The sequence below is a fragment of the Rhipicephalus microplus genome, chromosome 6 (assembly GCF_043290135.1).
Source record: "Rhipicephalus microplus isolate Deutch F79 chromosome 6, USDA_Rmic, whole genome shotgun sequence".
In the NCBI taxonomy this organism is placed as follows: domain Eukaryota; kingdom Metazoa; phylum Arthropoda; class Arachnida; order Ixodida; family Ixodidae; genus Rhipicephalus; species Rhipicephalus microplus.
Genome location: NC_134705.1, coordinates 6,046,988 through 6,069,050, shown reverse-complemented (window position 1 = coordinate 6,069,050; position 22,063 = coordinate 6,046,988). Strand labels below are relative to the sequence as shown.

The following is a 22,063-nucleotide window of genomic DNA, read 5'->3' as shown; positions in this document are numbered from 1 at the left end:
CTGTGCTTCCTGAAATAAACCAAATTTTGGATGGCTTTAAGGAAGTTTCCCACTTGTTGAGGTATTCAAGAAACTCTAGTATGTTCGTTTCTTGAGGAGAATTCACCTTCAATCCTTGTGATGGAATGCGTGCCGTCATTGCTTCGATTAGTTTAACCATCATCTGCACAAACGCCTGTGTTGGGGTTGGGTCGCTCCACCGTCTAACCACTTCATTCTTGTAAAAAAATAGGCCATGTAGGACTTCAGCACTGAACAAATGAAATGCTAAGTTTACCTTCATCTTCTCGAAGTTGTTGGGTTTCACATGAGAAGCGGTGATTTTAGGCATCACTCTTAGAGTGACGGCGCATCTATCTTCGTCATACGCTGCTTTGATATGCTCCATGTACACAGCACCATCTGGGGTCTTGTAAGGGGCTTTTATAAAGCCATTCCTAACACACTTCATTAATGTGGGAAATCTGATATAAAGAAAAGGCGTCGGATTTCCTCTACAAGATGTGGTACGGAAGACTTTATCGATGTTGAAGACCCCCGATATGCTAAACCTGCGCCACATGGATCGATTCCATGAGGCTCCATCTAAGGTAATAAAATCTACTTTGAGGCCTGCTTTCTCTGTAAGCAGCACGGCTTCCATAACTATCTTTGAAAGTAGTGCAGCTTTGACATTTCCTCTGGAAGCAAAAACTCCCAGTATTTGGTGCCAAGGGCCTGTTAATGGTTGAAACAGAATGACCATACCATGGTAACATGGAATGTGTTTTTCGCTCTCAGGTGTGAACTCACCCAAATCCACAAATCCTTCAACCTTTCCTGCTGCACCAAGACTCAAGCACTCTGACAACTTCATTTCGTCTACTATGAGGCCCCCGTGTCATTTGAATTCATCCATGGACTTGGTTTTCTCTGCAATCCCTGCTAGCACCATGGGATTAAACCCAAAGCCGCTCTTATACTTGCGCATGTAAACTTTCAGGCACGAGCGACTCGGCAGCAGGAGTATGCCCTCCCGTCTCACGTGTTCATACAGCCGAGGGCTCTTCATTCGCATTATCATGCATTCAAGTAACCAATCTGGGTTGTACTTTATTCCCTTGGGCGACTTATGTCGTGCACCCTGAAAACACTGCATGATGGCAAGCTTTTGCTTGAGTGTGAGATCTTTAAGTCGGCTTTCAAGGACGTTTTCTTCGAGCTCCTCACTTTGCTGTTTCAGTTTCTGCATAGTGTCTTCATACCGCGAAAGCTTGGCCCTTAATCGTTTAAGAGCTTGTGTTTGTGCCCTCCTCCTTAATGACATACGAACAGCTCGAGTCCAGCCGCGTTGTTTCCGCGCAGATCTTTGATTGAGGAGGCCTTTCCTGAGATGCTTGCACGAAATCCATTGTTTTTTCTCTTGTGCAGTTCCCTGGCATTTTAAACTGGATATTACAGTACCGGTGACCGTGTACCCCTTGTTGCCAATGGCAAACGGAAATTATTCAAGGGTTCCATCCCCTGAGCACACACTTAGAGCGTCTACTAACAGTGAGGCAGGGTCGTCACACGCATCGTGCAGTATCTGCACTCCTTTCACAAACACTTCTTGCTTCACCCCGTCTTCTTCTTGTGTGAAAACAACCAACTTCCTGGCGAACAAGATGCTCTTGTCTTTTCCGGGTTCACACACGCTGCAACCAACAATTAGAGGAGATACGTATGTTTCCCCCACGAAGGCGACGATAAGGCGAGATTGTCAAACGGCATGCACGAATTGCTGTCGATGTCAACACTGTCAATCGCGTTCTCAGCACTTACTGATGAGGCAGTTTCTCGTGCACGTTTCTTCCTTGGTGGGCATACTGTTCAGTCCTTCTAGGGCGCTTTCTCTCCGGTGGTAGCCTTTTTGAGCAATAGACAGGGAGGTTCGGAAACTGAGTTGGAACTGCTCTCGGAGTCGCACACAGCACAATTTTTTTCCAGTTTCTTGTCGGCGGAAGGAACAGCGGGTTGCCACTGTGCGAGCAAGGTTGAGTCCTTCGGTACACCAAACAAGGACAGTTGAGTCTTATTAGACTTATAGCCTGTCGTACACCCAGGCACAAAACAGTGACTCTGCCTTCGCGGCATGGCTACAGAAGACGGGGGGGGGGGGGGGGGGGTGAACTTTGCACGCAGATACGTAAAATCAACCACACGCACATGTCGCTCAACAAAGAGAAACAGCACGCTTTTCAGCGCGGCGGAGGTACAGCCACAGAACACCTACCTGGTACAGCGACGTGAATGCGGGAGCGAGTGCCCCCACGCGGTTCCCTCTCCTCAGTCTTCAGCGCCTCCCATAGGAGCCGCTCGCCGGTCGTCCCACTTCCCCATTCTAGCCACTGTACCCACGCGCACTTTGCTAAGGCTATTTTTCTTTTCTTGTTCATTCACTGTTCCTAGCGAGTGGGGACCTTGTTCTGCGGTCATCTGTGAATACCGAGACATGGTGTCAGTTCACCGCCATGTTAAAAAAAAAGTTATCGACTTCGCAGAAGCCAATGGCAACATGGCGGCGCAGCGGCAGTTTGGAGTGTCCAAGAAAGACGTCAGGTACTGGCGCAACTAACAACCCGAACTGCCAGTATGTAACACACGAAAGACGTTTCACGATCGCCTAGCTATGCAACAGGCCAAAGACATTGTTTCAAGGTTGCCGAGCTGTGCACACTGAACTCGAGAATAAAGTGGCGGATTTCATCCGCGAGTACCATGCCAGGTCCTTGCCAGTGAATACAGAGCTCATTCGCACAAAAGCCGTCAAGGTCACCCATGAAGCCGGTCTGTGAAGAAGGAGTCTATTCAAGGGGTCTATTTATTGGGTCTGCCGCTTCATGCGACGCAAAGGATTTTTTCTTCGACAGCGCACGTCAATCTACGAGAAGCTGCCCGAGATGTATCCGGCGACATAGATTCCAGCACCGTTCCATGGATGGATGGATGGACGTATGCAGTTGTACCCTTTAGATCGGGCGGCGGCTAACGCCACCTAGCCGTATACTTAGTGAACTAACCACTAGATTTATCCTTTTTTTCCTTTAAATAGTAAAGATGGACGGGTACTTTGCAATGAAGGGTTTAATTTTCACTCAAGCCTTCACTTTAGCCACCAATCAGATAACCTCCGTCTAGTTAAGTCTACCCGCTTAAAGTCTATTTTGCCCTCCCTGTCCCTAAACCCCAGTGCTTTAAAAAACTCTGCGCCATCATCCTGAACTATAGGGTGAAGCCCTTTACAGAACATTATCAAGTGTTCGGCAGTTTCTTCCTCTCCACACGCACTGCATACTGTGTCTACCTTTTCGTATTTGGCCCGATATGTCTTTGTTCGCAATACTCCCGTCCTGGCCTACAACAGTAGAGAACTACCCCGAGTATTATCATAGATCCTTTCTTTGGCAATTTCCTGCTTAAGAATTTGATAGATCTCTAGTGCGAACTTCTTAATCATGCCAATTCTCCACATATCGGTCTCAGCTTCCTTCACCTTCTTCTTAACAGATAATTCTTTTTGGTTTGGCCCCCTGCTGTTTTCTAAGTATTTACCAGTCAATTTCCTGGTTCGCTTTCTCCATTTTGTATCGCCATTCTTCATGTACAAGTAGCTGAAAACCTTCCTAGCCAAACGCTCCTCCCCCATTTCTCTCAATCGCTTCTCAAATTTTATTTTGCTGCTAGCTTCCCTGCCCTCAAATGATGTCCATCCCATATCACCTTGTACTCCCTGATTTGGTGTATTCCCGTGAGCTCCTAAAGCAAGGCTACCTATTCCACGTTGCTTAATTTCTAATCTTGCTTGAACTTCTGACCTCATGCACAAGACTGCATTGCCGAACGTCAGCTCAGGAACCATGACCCCTTTCCATATTCGTCTCACAACATCATACCTATTGTAATTCTACAGCCCCGCCGCAGTGGTCTATTGGCTGAGGTACTCGGCTGCTGACCCGCAGGTCGCGGGTTCGAATCCCGGCTGCAGCGGCTGCATTTCTGATGGAGGCTGAAATGTTGTAGGCCCGTGTGCTCAGGTTTGGGTGCACGTTAAAGAACCCCAGGTGGTCGAAATTTTCGGAGCCCTCCACTGCGGCGTCTCTCATAATCATATGGTGGTTTCTGGACGTTAAACCCCACATATCAATCAATCAATTATTGTAAATCCACAGTGCCCTATTTTTCATCACTGCTGCATTCCTGTTACCTTTAGTCGTCACGTATATTTCGTGTTCCCTTAGGTACTCGGTCCCATTGCTTATCCATACACCCAGATATTTATATTTATCTGTTATCTCTAGTGTGACTTCCTGTATTCTAAGCTCACTACCTTCATTATCATTAAAAATCATGACTGCTGATTTTTCCCTACTGAATCTAAAATCTAACCTATCTCCCTCATCACCGCAGATGTCCATCAATCTCTGCAAATCTTCCTTGTTGTCGGCCATTAGCACTATATCATCTGCGTACATTAATGCTGGTAGTGCCTGATCAATGAGTTTTCCTTGTTTGACTAAAAAGAGGTTGAAGCCAAGTCCACTTCCCTCTAATTTGGCCTCTAATCCTTGTAGGTACATCATGAATAACAAGGGTGACAGTGGACACCCCTGCCTGATTCCCCGTTTCACCTCTGTGGGCTTGGATACCTGTTTTTCCCACTTTATAACTAACTACCTTGTTACTTTTATAGATTTCCTTTAAAAGATTAGTGACTCCATCTTCCACACCCAGTGTGTCTAGTATTCCCCACAAGTCCTCTTGAACCACGCTATCGTCTGCTCCCTTGATATCCAAAAATGCTAGCCACAGGGGCTTGAGTTCCTTTTCTGCTATTTCGATGCACTGCGTCAGTGAGAACAGATTGTCTTCCAACCTCCTGTGTTTCCGAAACCCATTTTGCAGTTCCCCCAGCACCCCCTCATCTTCTATCCATGCCTGCAGTCTTTCCTTTATAATCTGCATCACCAGCCTGTAGACCACTGATGTCACTGTTATGGGACGGTAGTTGTTTATGTTATCTTTGTCCCCCTTTCCTTTATAAATCATGCTCATCCTGCTAAGTTTCCATCCATCAGGGACTTCACCATCGATTATAGCTCTGCTTACTGCCTCTCTCAAAGTCCGTTCAGATTTCGGACCCAATGTCTTTATCAGCATAATTGGAATGCCATCTGGGCCTGTTGATGTACTACTTGGAACCCTCTTCTCAGCCCTTTCCCACTCTCGTTGTGAAAATGGAGCCATTGTGCCACTTGATCCATCCCTGTCTATTGTGGTGCATAAGGCACTTCTTTGTTGAAATTTTTCCGTCACCCTTGTTCTTATATATTCAATAACTTCGTCCCCTTCTAGCCTAGCACCTTGAGCTGTAGTTATAAACCTCTGCTCTAGATTTGTTTCATTTCTTAGGGAGTTTAGATGGTTCCAAAATTTCGCACCTGTCCAGACAGGTGACTGCCGTGCCACGACAAGCCGTGGCGCGAACTAATAAGAGTAGCCTCCCCGCTAGGTGCTTTTCTCACGACCACGCGCGGCATACGTGCCAACTTGAGCGAACATCCCTAGGCATTTTAGTCCTTATCAGTGCGCCCGCGCTGGCTGGAGCGGTGCGGGTATGTAAAGGCGCCGCTGGCTGTGTTATGCGTGTGTCAGCGCTTCCTCTATTTCGGTGTTGTGCGGCGGTTTGTATTATTGCGATATTATTCCTTGCGAATATGGTGATGCTTGAGTGCTGACTGTTCTGTGTGGACATTAGTTCTGAATGCGCTCTGACGCGCTTTAGTGAATGCTGTCACACGGGTACTTGCTGCATAGGGTCGCGCTGCACTGTACTTGATCCGGACCGTGTAGCGGTGACTAATACCGGTTTTCTTTGAGAAATTTTGATCGCGCGCAACAACTTTGTCGCTGCTGCGCTGTACAGCATCGAGTTTGATGAAGACGCCCTGACCGCGATCACAAGTGTCTGTGTGACACCGGCGGTATCAATATCGCATTATTTCCACTACTCGCACGTGTAGTCCAAGTAGCATAGAGAGAAAAAAAAAAAAAAGCTGTGACTGCGCTATCCCCTGTCGGTGATCACACGTGAATGCTTATACCAAGTTAAACTGCTCAGTTCTGTACACTTTTGTGGCCTCTACTTCTTTGGCTACTGCTTACATGACAATGCAAGAATGAAGCAGTCTACTAATTACATCAAGATTACACAAAAACGGTGCATCATACTTAGGCAAGTCTCTAGAAAATATAAAACCTCTGCAAAGAAGCCCATGTACATGTTCGGTCTTGCAAACAAGCTTAATGCTCACGCTTTTCGCAAATTTTGTTGTTCGGGTTCTGCTGACATGAGCCGCAGTGGGCCACCGCAGTATACATATATTGTATAATTGGTGTGTCAAGTGGTCACCTGTAAATTGCGATCTGCATAAAAAGCAAGTGTTTTGCCTTCAGCGCAACTTTCACATGCTCACGTTTTGCTTAACACTTAAATCTAAACCTTGTCTTACATTGAAGGTGTCATCATCATCAGCCTGACTACGCCCACTGCAGGGCAAAGACATCTCCCATGATATGCCTATCCACGCAGTCTTGTGCTTTTCGTTGCCATGCAACGAAAAGCACACCTACAAACTTTTTACCTGCAAACTTTTTAATCTCAAGGTCCCACCTGACTTTCTGTCTCCCCTTCGTGTGTTTGCCTTCAATGGGAATCCAGTCAATTACCCTTAATGACCAGCGGTTATCCTGCCTATGTGCAATGTGCCCGGACCATGTCCATTTCTTATTCTTGATTACAACTCTGATATCTTGAACCCTGGTTTGTTCGCTGACCCACTCTGCTCTCCTCTTGTCTTTTAAAGTTACACCTATCATTTTCCTTTCCTTCGCTCACTGGGTCATCCTCAATTTAAGCTCAACCCTTTTTGTAAGCCTCCAGGTTTCTGCTTCGTAGGTAAATACTGGCAAGATGCAGTTTTTATATACCTTCCTCTGGAGGGTTAGTGGCAGATTACCATTCATGATTAGAGAATGCTTGCTGAATGTGATCAACCCCATTTTTATTCTTTTAGTTACTTCACTCTCATGGTTCAGCTTCGCGGCTCCTGCCTGTCCTAAGTAGACATATTCCTTTACAACTTCCAGTGTCTCTCCACCTATCGTAAAAGTGAAAGTGCTGTTTTCTGCCGAGATTGTAGCACATTACTTTAGTTTTGTGGACATTCATTTTCAGACCTACTTTTCTACTTTCCATGTTCAGTTCTGTAATCGTGAGCTGTAATTAATCTCCTAAGTTACTCATCGAGGCAATGTCATCAGCGAATCGCAGGATACTAAGATACTTTCCATCAACTCTTATTCCTAACTCTTCCCAAGCTAGGGTCCTGAAAACCTCCTGTAAGCACGAGATGAATAGCACTGGAGAGATTGTATCTATCTGCCTTACACTCTTCTTTATTGGAATTCTGCCGCTTTCTTTATGGTGGCTGTGCATCCACTGTAGATTTCTTCCAGTATGTTTATGTAGCGTTCTTCGATGCTCTGATCCAGTAGTGCCTGCATTACTGCTGATGTCTTTACTGAGTCAAACACCTTCTCGTACTCTATGAAGGTTATGTATATATAATGGAGGTGATTGTATGTGAAGGTGTTGTTTGATATGTTTATGGCACAGGATAACGTTAAACTTGTGGTACATTCCACAGTGCAGGTAAGTGCGGCGTATTTCAATCGGTGCATCTTTTTTTCATGATCAAGCAGTAATTTATTTTGGGCAAAAAATATCAGTTATGGTCTTGTTGCTTATTCCCACTTCATAATGCAAATTATTTAATAAAAGACCACATCTCATACTTCAATAAAAGGACCAGGGCAATGGAGGGCCTTGACACTTTGATCATGCACTACCATATTGCCATTTTCAACTGCAACTCAAAGACCACTGCTTGGCAGATTTAATGCACAATAAATTCTATTGTTGTAACATTTGTCTGTGTAAATTTTGGTTGTGAAAACATGCTCAGCCGATCGACAACGGCTGGTCCATTAGTTTTTAAAAAGCACTCAAACGGTACCCTATGCCTACTGTCTATAGCACAGCGTAATAGTATTTGTCTAAAATATGTGGTCAATAGGTACGAAATAACAAATGCGGCACTTTAAGCAAGTTATTTGCAGTTAAATAAAAGCTGGAAGCTCTTGATGACAGCACTATTGGGAGTCTGTCATGATGTAGGGATCTTTTGTAAAAAAAGCCTTTGCTAGTCTTTGGCAATGGAGTCTTAACGCCCTTTGTTAACACCAAGGAAAGTCAAATGTTTTTCTAGGTCTTAAACTCTTTTGCTGGCCTCTGAAGAACGTTATACTAAGCTCTATTTTTCCTTTTATATAGCTTCTTTTCTATCCTTGTATAATAAACTGCTAATACCTGAACATTAAATGTCTAGAAATTCAAGTACTTCTGAAGTCAAGATTGTCACAAATTATTCAGATATTCTTTAGCGTGTCAGGATGGTGTCATAACATATTGAACTTCACTGTAATGAATAGAGTATTTTTGCTCTGATTTAACAGGTGCCATTTCAATTGCTATGCATTTTCACAGATTGTCAAACACATCACAAATGATCTAATAACAAATGCCTCAACTTAGTAAACAGAAAACTTGTATATTTAAAATGTGGTGTTTTATTGTATCTCATGAAGAGGGTAGCATCATTCAGTAAAAGCATTGCTGGTAATCTCCATAGTCATAGAACTATTTGAATTTAAGTAATTAGTAATGAGGTTCTGCTTTGTTGCATGTACATATAGTAGCACCATGATTGTCCTCTTCCTTATGCCTCTGCATTTCATTATAGACATTTGAACAAACCTGAAGTGTTGTAGTATTATTGCCTGTCTTCATCATCTTTCACTCTGACTTAGGACAGTATTTGATGCTAGATGCCAAAAAAAGAGATTAATATGTCACTTCTCCCATTCACCACGAAGAGGTTTCTTTTTAAGCTATTGTTCAAGGCAGTAATGTTATTCAGCATTCTGCTGTAGAGCATATGAGCAATACTGTTTGTTTGTACAGGACGCTATACCATCGGTCGCATATACATGCTTTTTCGGTCTACACATGTAGCTTTAAAAATCATCAGTGTAAATGCGGCTGCCTTTATTTAAATATGAAACAGTGCATTAAAAGAAAGAAAGTCTGTATCTCTAATCTGACCCTAAGGTGAAGGGAAATGGTACATACATTCAGAGGTGGATCCAGCCAATCATATATAGGGAGGGGGGTTGCTTAAAGTAACACCGTAGAGAGGGGCATGGTCATCACTTTTTGTTTTTTTACTAGCTTAAAAACTATCATAGCATAAATACTATTGATGTGTGCTTAAAAGAATCCCAGTCATTTGTCCTAATTGGTGATAACAGGTGGACGGCAAGCACTGAAGACAGGGGGAAGGGATACTGACAGGCTTTGGGGTGGGGGGCGATCGCCTCTAGCGCCCCCCGTCTGGATCCGCCACTGCGTGCAGTTCTGCACAAGATCACAGGATTGATTCCGAACCTCGAGAGTCTCATTATAATAGTTGTAATATGTACTAGTGCCCTAGTTCAATGCACTCAGGGAGATTATGAGGTCAAAATAATTAAGGTTTAACTTGAAACAGTGCATCTCACAACCAGATTTTAGTTTTGCGACGTGAAACCGTCGAACTTAATTTTATTCATTCTTCTCTAAACCAGCATTGATGTACAGTGCTTGCGAAATTCTGCTCTCACTTTTCTTTATGTGAATGTGTGGTTCATCACAGAATTTATGGCATTATTTAGCAGTGCGATTTTTCAAGGCCTTTCCTATTGCCATGACCTTTTTTTTTTTTTGCATTTGTTCAAACCAGAAGACAAGTTCACCAGGGAACATTTACTGCATGGGAGGATGTTTGAAACAGTTGGTTATGTGTTCAAGTTAGCCCATACACACACCTTTTGCAAATCAACAAAATTTCTTCATCTTCATTAGGCAAACTAATTCTATATAATTGTGCAGCAGTCATGCAGCTATACTGTCAAAGAAATAATGTTTCAGGGCAAATAGAAATGTTTGATAAAAGTTACTGACAAGAAAATGTAAAGTTAGGCGTCTGTCATAATCATATGGTGGTTTTGGGATGTTAAACCCCACATATCACCGAAAATGATAAGGTAACCTTGCCTGAAAAAGTTGCTTGTTATTTACTACACACCTCAAGGATCAATATGAATTCTCTGCAATTAGAGACAAGTGCAAATCTAGAAAAAAGTGCATCTTAAAACCAAATGAGGGAGCTGATAAACATTAATGCCACTGAGCACTTTTACTAAGTATCCTATCCAAGATTGCAGCAAAGTAAGCTCCTGCAAACATGTGTGCTAGTAATAACAACAGAATGCTCAGCTTGAGGTTTTTGATGTAGCAAAAATAAAGAAATTATGAAAACGACCGTATGTTGGATGATGAAGCCAAGACAATGCTTTATTAGCAGTTTTTAAAATGCTTATCTTATGGTTCGTTTCAATAATGTTCCTGACTTAGCTCGTTGTGCACTTGACTGGACTGCAGATTCATTTCCACCACTGTCACTTATCCTCCTTTGAGGATAAGTGACAGTGGTGAACTTCACTGCATGACTCGGGCTGCAATTAAAAGCATAAACTCTTATAAGAAACTGTAATAAGTGTCCACTTTGTTCAGACTGCAGATATTTAAGCGAAATTGCTTGAAACACAAAAGTATGAAAACAGGTGTGCACTTTTACTGTAAAGTATTGCACAGTTAAAATAGTGTGAAGAGAACACTCGCACATAGAGCAGCTGAATTGGTGGCAAGCGTTACTTGGTTTTATGGGTAGTCACATTCGATGGGCCTCTTGTGTACCCCTGGCAATGCTATGAAAAAAGCACATGCTAGTGTCTCTATTCCAACTTCAATCGCGAGTGGGCACTGTAAAATACAGAGCAAACGCCCCCTCCCCTCCCGCAATTATTTTTCAACCTAATCTCCACTACCGAATTCTACAGCAGCAGTTCTTTGGAACCAAAGTTCTGAGAGTCCTTATATATGCGCAAGATTTTTTTAACACATTTACAGTGGGATGCCTCGGGGCTGCATTCTGAGTTGTCACAAATTGTCTGAACATTTGTAGACCATCTTTCCCGCCTTGACATAACACCTGAAATTTCACACAAGGATTCTCCTCGGGTCTGTAAAACAGTAAATGCGTGTGCATTTTTCTGAAAGGCTCTTCTACATTGAATTAGTGTCCGAGACCAAGCAACGGCCCCCTTCCAGATCATCTTTCAGCATCGAGGGGGTAATTTCTCGGGATTTTATGTTAGTATGAAGTTGTAGGTAGTGCTTGGGCCAGTGTGCATCTCTCACTTTGAAGTACTAGGAACCTGTACAGCTTCTACCCCAATGCAAAGAGAATAAACACAGCATACCAAATACGTTTGCACTGTTCCATATTATTTTGATAGCGTTTGCTGGGTTCTCTATAGCTTATAATCGATAAAAATGAAGGACATTGTCATCTGTGGGTGTCATAGACGAAGCATACGAAGTTTCAGAAAATATCACAGAGCCAATTGCAAAATTATGAAAAATACATTTTAAAATTTTTGACGTCACCCATAGACATTTCCGCACAACTTTCAATAGTGAAACTTCAACCTTAATTTTTTCCGCTAATAATTAACTTGGGATAGTGAAACATATGGCATTGGCATTAGAGTTCTCAGAGTGCAGCTTGTCAATCTAAACAAGGTCACCGTTTCTCTTTAGTATCCTTGTAATGCTTTTGTAAAATACACACAAGAAGCTTGTGAATCAAGTGCAAAGCTGCACAGCAAACTGTTGCTGGGAGTACGGAGTTTGTACATTGTGATTTCACCCATGTCGCATTGCTGCAGTGAAGGAAACCAAACTGCTCGAGACTACAGCAGCAGAGGCCTAAAAATCGCTCCAGAGTTTCCTTCCACAGTTTCAACCAATGGGTTCAATTGTGGTAAAACATGACATTTAACCACTTGTTCTTTACAACTCTGTCATAAACAGAGACTAACACATGCATTTTTCTTGGTTTAAATGTAGTTTTTTGATCTTTCAGTGGATAAGTTGTCTTGGGGTAACACTGGTGTTATTGAAAATAGAATCATTTTGAAGAATAGATTCAATAGCTTTGCTGCTAGCCTCATTTCTGACATGAATTCATGACAATTGCATTAATTGGCAATTGTAAGAAGTTTCACCCTAGTAGTAAATTTACCATGCACCACCCTTTTAGCAAAATTAACTTCCTAGATATGATGGTATCTATTAAAACATTCTTTAATGTGAGCTGTGAAAAAAAAATCCTCTGCCCACACCATAAACATATAGCAGGCAATGCCAATCAGAAAAGAAAAATGAACAGGGCAGATGCAAGTGAAATTTTGAGGGGGAAGGGTGTGCAGGAGAAGCAGACTCTACCCCCAGTCGAACTGGACAAAAAAAAAGAAAAAAATCGGCTTTTAACTCGCCCAATTAAGCATGCCGACTCCTCGTTTCCATCTCCCCATTTTCGCATGTGGCCTTTCCTGCTTTGTATAAGTTGGAGGAGAGGGTATGAAGAATATACAAAATGCTCTAAGGTAGGCAAGGGATGAATTTTGGCCTTGTTGGTACAACATATGTGAAATGTTTGTGGTGATTTGCTGATTGTCAGCACCAGTGTATGTGGGTTCCCTTCATCTTGATAAATCTGCCCTACACAATTCAGATAGGTCGGCAGTTGCAGCTTTGAAGAAGTCTGCATGTTGAGACGATGGCTGTAGTGACAACCCGTGTTCACAAACATTTCATCTCCTTAAGCTTGTCTTCCTCACAACTTCTGTGTTTTTTGGTTTCATAACATGACACTTCTGGTTAAAAAAAAAAAATAAAAAAATTGGTACTATCTTGTATAATCCGTGTTAATAATAGCTCATTTTTGTTTGTATTTTGGTAGATTTTCAATGCACCCATTGTCTTAGTTTCTCTTGAGCAACAATTTGACTGAATTAGTGAACTAATGATTGCTCTTCATTTATTTCCTGCCATCTTGCGTCTACAGACCAGTCCGTACTGTACTAAGACTGAAAATATGAAACAAAAAGAATAATGTTTTTACACTGTAGCACCAAAATTAGGATATTTAGTAATTGCGTCTTTTTGTTTCATTACCAGCGTGTCAAGTGCCGGAGGCATGACTGCTGGCTAACCGTTGAAGAGTTCATTCCTGGGCGAAAATGAAAAACTCCCCCCCCCCCCACCCCCCCGCCGATGCTCATCTGCATTTTTTTCGGTGGTTCATTAATTCAAATAGCAAAACAATTTGAAAAGTGGGCGAAATGTGACGTATCACTCTAATTTTTTATGCAGCACTGAGCAGCTGGCTCATCCGTCACTCAGTGTCAGCGCAGCCGATTTTACCTGGTTGAAATGCTCCCGCTGTAGATCGGGCACAGCGGAAGAGCGACACGTGATCATAAAACCAGCAACGTGGTTAAATTACACACACAATAATTTGACATCATGAGTACACGTATCACAACAAGAGAAATACGCAACACGTACGGCGGAGGTATGGTAAACAATAAAAGTCTTATTTTTATTGTCAAGATCTGTATTAGCCTTTACAATAATCTCATCAGGCTGCTGTACAAACTGAGCAACTTGCACAGCAACATTTTTCGAATTGTGGTACATTAACACAGAGCGGTATTACCATCACTGCCACGAAATTGACCATTTGCGGAAAAGTGAGCGCCCCCTGTCGTGTAAACAGGAAAGCTTCGCTTTTGGTTGGAAAACAAAACGCTTGTTTTGTTGCTTTAGGACCAAAAACGCATGCCCGTTACTGAAACAAGAAGGTAAAGGAGAAAAACATTCTGTTGACGTTTGTATACACGGTGTAAAACAAGAATTTCTCGCGTTTCAGCCTGAGAAATAACCAAGTGAGGTGATACCTGCACTCCGCTACCTCGACGGTTCGCCAGGCTCATTACGCCTGCTCTTTTAAGAAGAACATTATGTTATACACTTGAAGTTGAACCTTGAAATGTCTGTCGATTAACTATAGGTTCAGTGAGGACGGCTTGTGCACCGTCTATGAGGTACGGTGTTTGCGTGAAAACGGCAGTGTTCGCCATTACTACGGGTCATATTGATGGAACGCCAGGCTGACGTTTTCCAACCAAAACCAAAACGCCTGTACAGGAACGCTACCTGTGCGGTTACTGCTCATGCGCAGTGGTTTTCCCGCAAATGGTCAATTCTTGGTGTGCTGGAGGCAAATCTGGACTAGCCAAGTGGCCATCATCTTCGTTTCTTCGCTAGCCTTGTGTCACTAGTGCAAGCTGCCCACAAATTTTTTGACGTTTCCAATATAATTTTACCACACAAATTTCAACTACGATTTTTCTTCCCAATTTACTGCTGATACTGCGTACGCACGAAGGTGTTCTAAAGTTCCCAGGACGCGATACCATTGCATTACAAGGGATAGCGGCCTGGAAACTTCTGAAGATCTTTGTACGTGGTCTTGACGTCTATCTTTATAAGTCAGAGTTTTATGGATCAGAGATGTATCACTGGTTTTGTATTGTGCATCGATTAGCTAATCATTCAAAGGGGTTTGCTGGTACACTTATGACGTGCGCATATCTTTTTCGTAATTTGACAGCGAAGCATCCACTTACTAAGATTTTCAGACCGTGCTGATGCCATGCCGTCCGGCGGTCCAAGCTACGGCAGCTACTGCTGTGTATCGTAGTGCTTCAACAATGGCAGAACCCACAAGAAGCCTGGGACGAGTTTCTTCCGCATACCACGGGACGGCAGGTGTGTTAAAGCTTTTGTATGGTTTGCATGTCTTTAGGCTTACTGTTCGTACTTGCTCAGTGAGGGTAACAATAAAAGATCACTATTCAAGCACTTCCCCTTTCAGCTGATAGTTCATTGCCAATGCAGGATGAAAGCATGGATGCAGTATGCTGGACGCGATGATCTCCTTAGTAAGCCGGCCAGCCTATTGTACGCGACGTACAGGGTTTGTAGCGACCATTTTACTGCTCAAAGTTTCATGGACCCTGGGCACACAAGGCTTACAAGAATGGCTGTTCCCAGGGGGCAACCAGCTGCACCATGTAAGTGATTGACTGAAACTCAAATATGTGCAATAGCAGCCACTTGTATTGAATCAGTGGCGACAGTTAACCGCGAAGATCTTTGTAGCCGATAGAGAAACCTTATATAGAAGTAACACTTGGAAAGTCTTAAGTTTTGTTAATTGTGGGCTATTACCTTCCTAACAGCAGCTTTACATTTCTGTCGTTTTTTGATGCTCTTGACCTGCGCAACTTGTTTTGAAAGACTTTAAAGGGCTATTTCACGTTATCTTCAAGCCTGAGTGCACATGTACGTATACCTTTCATCAGTGAAAGCTGGCACTGTTGATAACTCCAAAAATTACAAATTACTTGTTTCCTAGTTGGTGCCTTCTCTTTCCTTCCACGTTCGACCAATTTATGCGTTTGAAAGAGCTGTTTAAGTTTCCTCATGCTACAAGCTTTGTAACTTGTACCAACTGCACATATATGCAGGTTCTCTGAGCGTCGCTTCAAGTAGTGACTGTGACATGGCTGCAGAAGCTGCACTGCAAGGTGCGGATGAGCTTCAGTTTGTGTTATTTTAAGCCTCTTACTGACACATTGTCGCAATTTCATTTCTTCAGAACCTGCGGTAGAGGCTTCAAAAAGCGGCTCCTACACATTGAGGTGCCCCGATGAGCAGGGTGCGTTCAGTGTCACGATTTCTTTTTTTTTTACCCAAATTGACTGTTGCAGGTGGCAGCTCCCTTGTAGCTGGTGAAAGAATTTCTGCTGACTTCGTCTTGCCGGAGAAAACCTTAACCAGTCGTTCAGCTGTCACAAAAGGAACTTGTATGACCGGTAAGTTGTATGTTCACTTCAACACCAGAGTGGATTGATATAGAGACTTCCGCAGGCCACTCGCAAGATTGTTCCGACAGCACTGTCCGAGGCACTGAACAAGCTTCACAAGACCCTCCAGAAGACGTCTCCGCCAACAGCTCCACGCCTGAGTGCCCTAGAGAAAATGGTGACTATGCTTTTATTGCAGCTGTTTTTAATGTGCTATTTTATGTTTAGGACATTCTGAGGAAACTATCCTCAAAAGGACACTACGTGTGCACTTACAAAATATAAGGGAGGGCTCTCAGTGATTTTCATTTTTTTTGTGCATTGTCGACATTGTGAATGGTTTGTTTTTAGGTAGTGGAATCGAAAACTTTGCACCGCAGAAAGTAGTGCACCTTGGGTCTGAAAGAGCGAGGAAAGTGCTCGAATGGGATTAGTTGTTCTTCGCTTTTACATCCGTTTTTTTGTTTATTGCAGTGCGTTCCTGTGTGCCAGCGACAATGTCTCCATCAATGAAGTAAAAGCAAATCATTAAACATCTGCAAGCCAAAGTAGCAGCACAGCGGAAAACTATCAAAATACTGCGGAGACAGCCTCACCAAGCACCGTCATCGGCTTCAAAGGCCCTTGGAGTTATCCGACCGCACGTCACCGAGGAGGTTTTTAAACTTCTTTCTGCACATGTTCGCTTGAGGCCCAAACGCAAGGGCAAGCGGTTTCCCGTGTGGTTCAAGAAATTCGCTCTTCACTTAAACTTCCGAGGTCCGCGAGCATACCGATTTCTGGCTCCACATTTTTCTTTGCCCTCCCGGCGTTCATTAAGGAGGTGGCTAGCTAATGTAAAGATGACTCCAGGCATAATTCCAGGAATCCTTTCTTCCATTGCAACAAATACTCAAGCTTGAAATGAACGGGACCGAGTGTGCGCTTTAGTTTTCGACGAAATAGCACTCAAAAAGAATTTGTACTATGATGCTGCAAGAGACGTTGTCCAGGGTTTTACAGATGATGCCACTCATCGCACTTCAACCATCGCTGATCGAGCACTGGTTTTTCTTCTTGTTGGTGTTTCGAGAAAGTGAGTTCAACCGGTTGCTTTTACTGTAGGGCACACATCAACACCATCATCTGTTATGCATAACTTGCTGGTGTCACTCATTTTGGAGGTTAGGAGCATTAATATTGCAGTGAAACCAGTCATTTGTGACCACGGCAGTTCAAATGTAAGTCTCGCTAACCAACTAAGAGTGACTGTAGCAAAGCCTTTTTTTGAAGTTAATGGTGAGCGGGTGTATCACATTTTTGATGTTCCGCATTTAATTAAAACAATGCGTACTAATGTCCAAGCACACAAGTTATACATTGGGGATGACATCGTTAACTGGTCGCACATTGTAAGCCTTTACCAATCCTCACATGAGTTGCGGTTGCGATTGGCTCCAAAGTTGACTGAACGGCACGTTCATCAGAAACCTTTTTCTAATATGAAGATCAGCAGAGCAACTCAGGTCCTCAGTGCATCAGTTTCGATTCCTATCATGGCAATGGTGTATCGAATGTGAAGGTGCTGCCTGCCTCGGCCATCACTACAGCTCAATTTTGTGATCGTATGGACAGGATTTTCGATGCCTTGAACAGCTCGAGTAAAAAAAGAACTTCGCAAAAGCTGCGGTATGCAATCATGAAAAATGATTCAGAGCTGATCGACTTCCTCCGAGGCCAGCTTCCCTGGATTGCATCATGGCAGTTCGTTGGCAGACGTCAACCACAAACCATCGTAGGTTGGCAAATTACAATTCAGGCAATTTGTCAACTATGAGATGACCTCTCCAAAAATTACAATTTTGAATACCTGTTAACACGCAGGCTTCAACAGGATCCTCTGGAGAACATATTTGGCCACATTAGGCAAAAACAGGGTTGCAACACCAACCCCAATGTAGCACAATTTATTTGTGGCCGGAAGCACATCTGCATAAGAAAACTCTTCAAGCTGTCAGAATACGGAAATGTCGAGGATGATGAATGTGACCTGCTCCAGGAGCAGCTCTCGCCATTCTCCCTCACCTGTGCGTCTCTTGTGGATAATGAGGAGTGTGCACAGCCACAGCCTGACGACTTTCCCGCTCTAGACGATCTTTCTAAACTTGCGACCAACATTCACTCTCATATTATCGATGACTCCGCTGCATATTATGTAGCTGGTTTTCTCATCAAACACTTCCTTCGGAATGCATGTGACGGTTGCAGTTGCCCACAGTTACTGAAAGACGACAGTGAGACGCTTAAGGGTACCCACCAGTATTTCACAACGCTCAAAGCATACCACGTCCCCAGCAAACTTTTTGGGAATCTCACTGTGCCATCAGAAGCAGCTTTTGCATACGTACAACAACTTGAATCTCACTTTCTTGCCATAATTGAGGCCACTGCACATCACCTGAAAGTGTGCGGTGTTTTGTATCACCATCTGTCAAGTGTTGGCGATTTTCATTTCTGCTCTGCTGGGTGTCGCGCGAAGTTTCTGAAAATGTTTTGCCGGGTTCGTTTATGTTGGCATGTGCGTTTTGTGAACCGAAACTTAGATAGCGTTAGGTTCCAGTCTTCAATCTCAGGCATACAGCTTGACAAGTTCAAAGGTTAGCAATTACCGGCGGGTTTACACTAAAGTATTCGAGTTGAGCCGAATCCTGCAATAGCTTTGTTATGTTATTACTTCGTTACAGCAGACTTCATTATGGTCTTATATGCTTATATTCAATTCAACTGGACTAACCACTCCTTCGTTGCATACATTGTTTTGGTTACCCGCTATGAGGAGTAGGGACACTGTGTATTCGCTCGAAGTGATTTGCATAACTTCAAAAAGATTGTTGGGTATCCTGTCTGTATTTTTGTAGCGAATGCGGGCGAACTGTACACTTTACTGTGGGTCGCTTGGTCACTGTGTATGCTTTATCTCTCCAGCTCAAGTAATATATCGATAACAAAACCGCTTGTTGAAATGTCTTCGAGCGGGTAAGGAACACAGTATGAAGTGGGCACGGTTCACGTTATCACGCTTTTCGTATTTTAGCTTCTCATCAACCTCCTCATCTCGCGCATCAAAATTTTCAAAAGAATACCCAAACTTGTAGCGTTTGATGGGGCTGCGGACGCTGCCATTTTATTTTTATATAGCTTGTGAGTGATAACGTACGATGTAGAGCCTTTGTGAAAAATAATGAGCCAAAGTGGTTTCCGTCTGCTATTTATTAGCCCTGTAATACCGCTCTCGTAGCACCAATTAAGGTCCACAATTCTGGATAAGTGATGACTACAATCTATTTTAGCTCGCAAGCATCACAGCAACACCCAGACGCAAATCACTTGGGATATTAAGTTTATGATGAAGGCGACGCATAAGAAGAGCCACAAGACCTGCCAGTGTTGTGGCATAAAGTTTGTCTTTCACGTAGTGAGCAAGCTGCAAAGCCCTACCTTTCTGAGGACAAGCCGGCATCAAGTCTGCTTTTTTTAATTTTGAGCTAGCTGTTCTTAAGCACAGCCAGCACACTGCACCCTTTGCCTTTCTGCTATATTGTGTCGTGTGGCTTCTGTGCGCTCTTTTTTTCTATGCACTATTCTGGTTAACCCCAGGCGTGATTCGCGACTTCATTGCTGTGTATATGTCACTTCTTCCTTCTCCATCAGCATTGTGCGCTGTGTTTTTGCCATAGATCCTTACTTACCCACTGGCCCGGTGTGTCATACTTCACCAGCTTCTCGGCTTCTGCCAACTCTAGCGATGTGTGCGTTGCCTGTGTTCTCTCTGTATTTGTTACAATATTTGTTACAATTAATTTGTAAGGCGAGATGCATTTGTTGTCTACCTCTGTCATATTGTGCTTTTTATATTCTCAGACTCTACCTTGCCTTTGAATAAAACATTGCGGATACTCTGTTTTTTTGACTGATATATACATTGATCACTTGTTCAAAAAGAAAAACACAAGCGCGATGAATAAAACCGTAGTGAATTATCATTACCTGCATCTATTTTTATTATAACTTAATCGAAATAAAAATTACGTCACGACCAATTCGCACGAACCACTGAAAAAAACAAAACAGAGAATCGCTAAATCAAAACGACCTACAAAAACTATCCATTTGGGCGATGAAAAGTGGTCTAATATCATGAACTTTCGTCATAACCAAACGTCGGTTACGCAAAGTAATTCACAATTTGCGCCAGTGAAACCGAAACAGGAAGCGCACGCCACTTACTCTCACCAACCACCAGGTGTGCTAGGGTCGATTGGGCCGCTGGGGTCTACGGGAGTGTCCACTCTTAACCTTTTTTTATTTCTCTATGGCGGCGGTAGCAGGTGATGCCCTTAGAACCTGACGAGACACGGTGAGTCGAGAGAGCGCTGCTTGTGTTCGCTTGCACTATCTCACCTGCGTGCCTTTTTGCTGCGGCAAGGTTCTTTTTGGCGTTGCATAAGTGATTGTCAGACTGGCAGGGTCAGTGTTGCCAGATTGCCGCTAAATATGACTGCAAAATATTTTTTCTGTAGTTTTGGCTTCTCCGTGAGAATTTGGTGCCACCCGCGGTGCATTTCGCGAACGAGCGACACTGGCCGTTTTAATCAACGGAATGAACCACTCCAAGCAGTAGTCGAGCGTGGTGCTGCTGTGCAATTAAGAGGCCAATTTAATTAACGGAATGAACCGCACCTAGCAGAAGTCGAGCGCGGCGCTGCTGCGCAATTAAGAGGCCAATTGAATTAACGGAATGAACCGCACCTAGCAAAAGTTGAGCGTGGCGCTGCTGTGCAATTAGGAGGTTGTTTAATTAACGGAATGAACCGCGCCTAGCAGAAGACGAGGCGTGTTCTCTAGCTGTGTGCGCAGCTGTGCGATTAAGATATCGCGTCTCAGTATTAGGGATGACGGGGAAAACTGTATAGAGTCGCAGGCGGTGGAGCGCTGCCCCCTCCTCAACTTTTTTTTCTCTCAGCTGATCGTGTCGCGTCGACCGCGCGCTACAACGGGGGACACTACGCTTCCCCTAGCTGCCTCAATGCACTGCAGCGCCACGCTCGACTTCTGCTAGGCTCGGTTTATTCCGTTAATTAAAACAAATTCTGTAATTCGCGGTTTATTCTGTTAATTAAAACGAAATTAAAACGGCCTCTTAATTGCACGGCAGCACCACTCACGACTTCTGCTAGGCTCGGTTCATTCCGTTAATTAAAACGGCCAGCGTCGCTCATGCACTCGCGAAACGCACCGCGGATGGCACCAAACTTTTACGGAAAAGCCACAACTACAAAAGAAAATTTTTCAACCAAACTTAGCGGCAGTCTGGCAACAAAACCCCAAAGTCTGGCAGCTGATTTATGCAACGACAAAAAGAACCTTGCCAACATACGCACACCACTTGCAAAATCAGGGTCGCCAGGTGCTTAGAGAGCAACCTGCCAAGTTCAGGACCGTTAATAGCCAAAAAATAGCAAAAGAAAATGTTACAGTATGGATTGATATGGCTGTACCCTTTAGATCGGGCGGTGGCTAGCGCCACCAAGCCATAATACTTAATGAACTTAAAACTATATTTATTTTTTTCCCTTAAAAAGTGAGTTTGAGGATTCGTACTTTGCAGTGAAGAACTTAATTTTCACTCATGCCTTGACTTTAGCCACCAATCAGATAACCTCCTTCTAGTTAAGTCTACTTGCTTAAAGTCTTTCTTGCCCTCCCGGTCGCTAAACCCCAGTGCTTTGAAACACTCTGCGCCATCATCCTGAACTATAGGGTGAAGCCCTTTACAGAACATTATCAAGTGTTCGGCAGTTTTTTCTTCCTCTCCACACGCAATGCATACTGTGCTACCCCTTCGTGTTTGGCCCGATATGTCTTGGTTCGCAGTACTCCCGTCCTAGCCTCAAACAGTAGAGAACTACCCCGAGTATTATCATAGAGCCTTTCCTTGGCAATTTCCTGCTTAAATGTTCGATAGATCTCTAGTGCGGACTTCTTAATCATGCCCATTCTCCAC

General features: G+C 43.5%; 2 protein-coding genes across 11 annotated transcripts in view; one reads left to right on the top strand and one right to left on the bottom strand.

Annotated features, from left to right (window-relative positions):
* The window catches only part of LOC119167762 (glutaminyl-peptide cyclotransferase), an 823,023-nt gene that overhangs the window by 319,302 nt on the left and 481,658 nt on the right, over positions 1-22,063 (bottom strand). The window lies entirely within an intron of this gene.
* LOC142764731 (uncharacterized) overlaps positions 13,367-22,063 on the top strand; it is a 33,943-nt gene continuing 25,246 nt past the window's right edge. Inside the window, exons 1-7 of one of the 2 annotated variants that reach the window (XM_075865244.1) lie at positions 13,367-14,920; positions 15,050-15,225; positions 15,682-15,741; positions 15,813-15,872; positions 15,925-16,029; positions 16,085-16,198; positions 16,495-20,088. In XM_075865244.1, coding sequence (XP_075721359.1) covers positions 15,051-15,225; positions 15,682-15,741; positions 15,813-15,872; positions 15,925-16,029; positions 16,085-16,198; positions 16,495-16,538 — 558 coding nt within the window. In that variant the 5' untranslated portion in view covers positions 13,367-14,920; position 15,050 and the 3' untranslated portion in view covers positions 16,539-20,088. Of the gene's footprint in view, positions 15,226-15,681; positions 15,742-15,812; positions 15,873-15,924; positions 16,030-16,084; positions 16,199-16,494; positions 20,089-22,063 lie in introns of those variants that run through there. The other variant, XR_012883839.1, reaches the window with a different exon arrangement.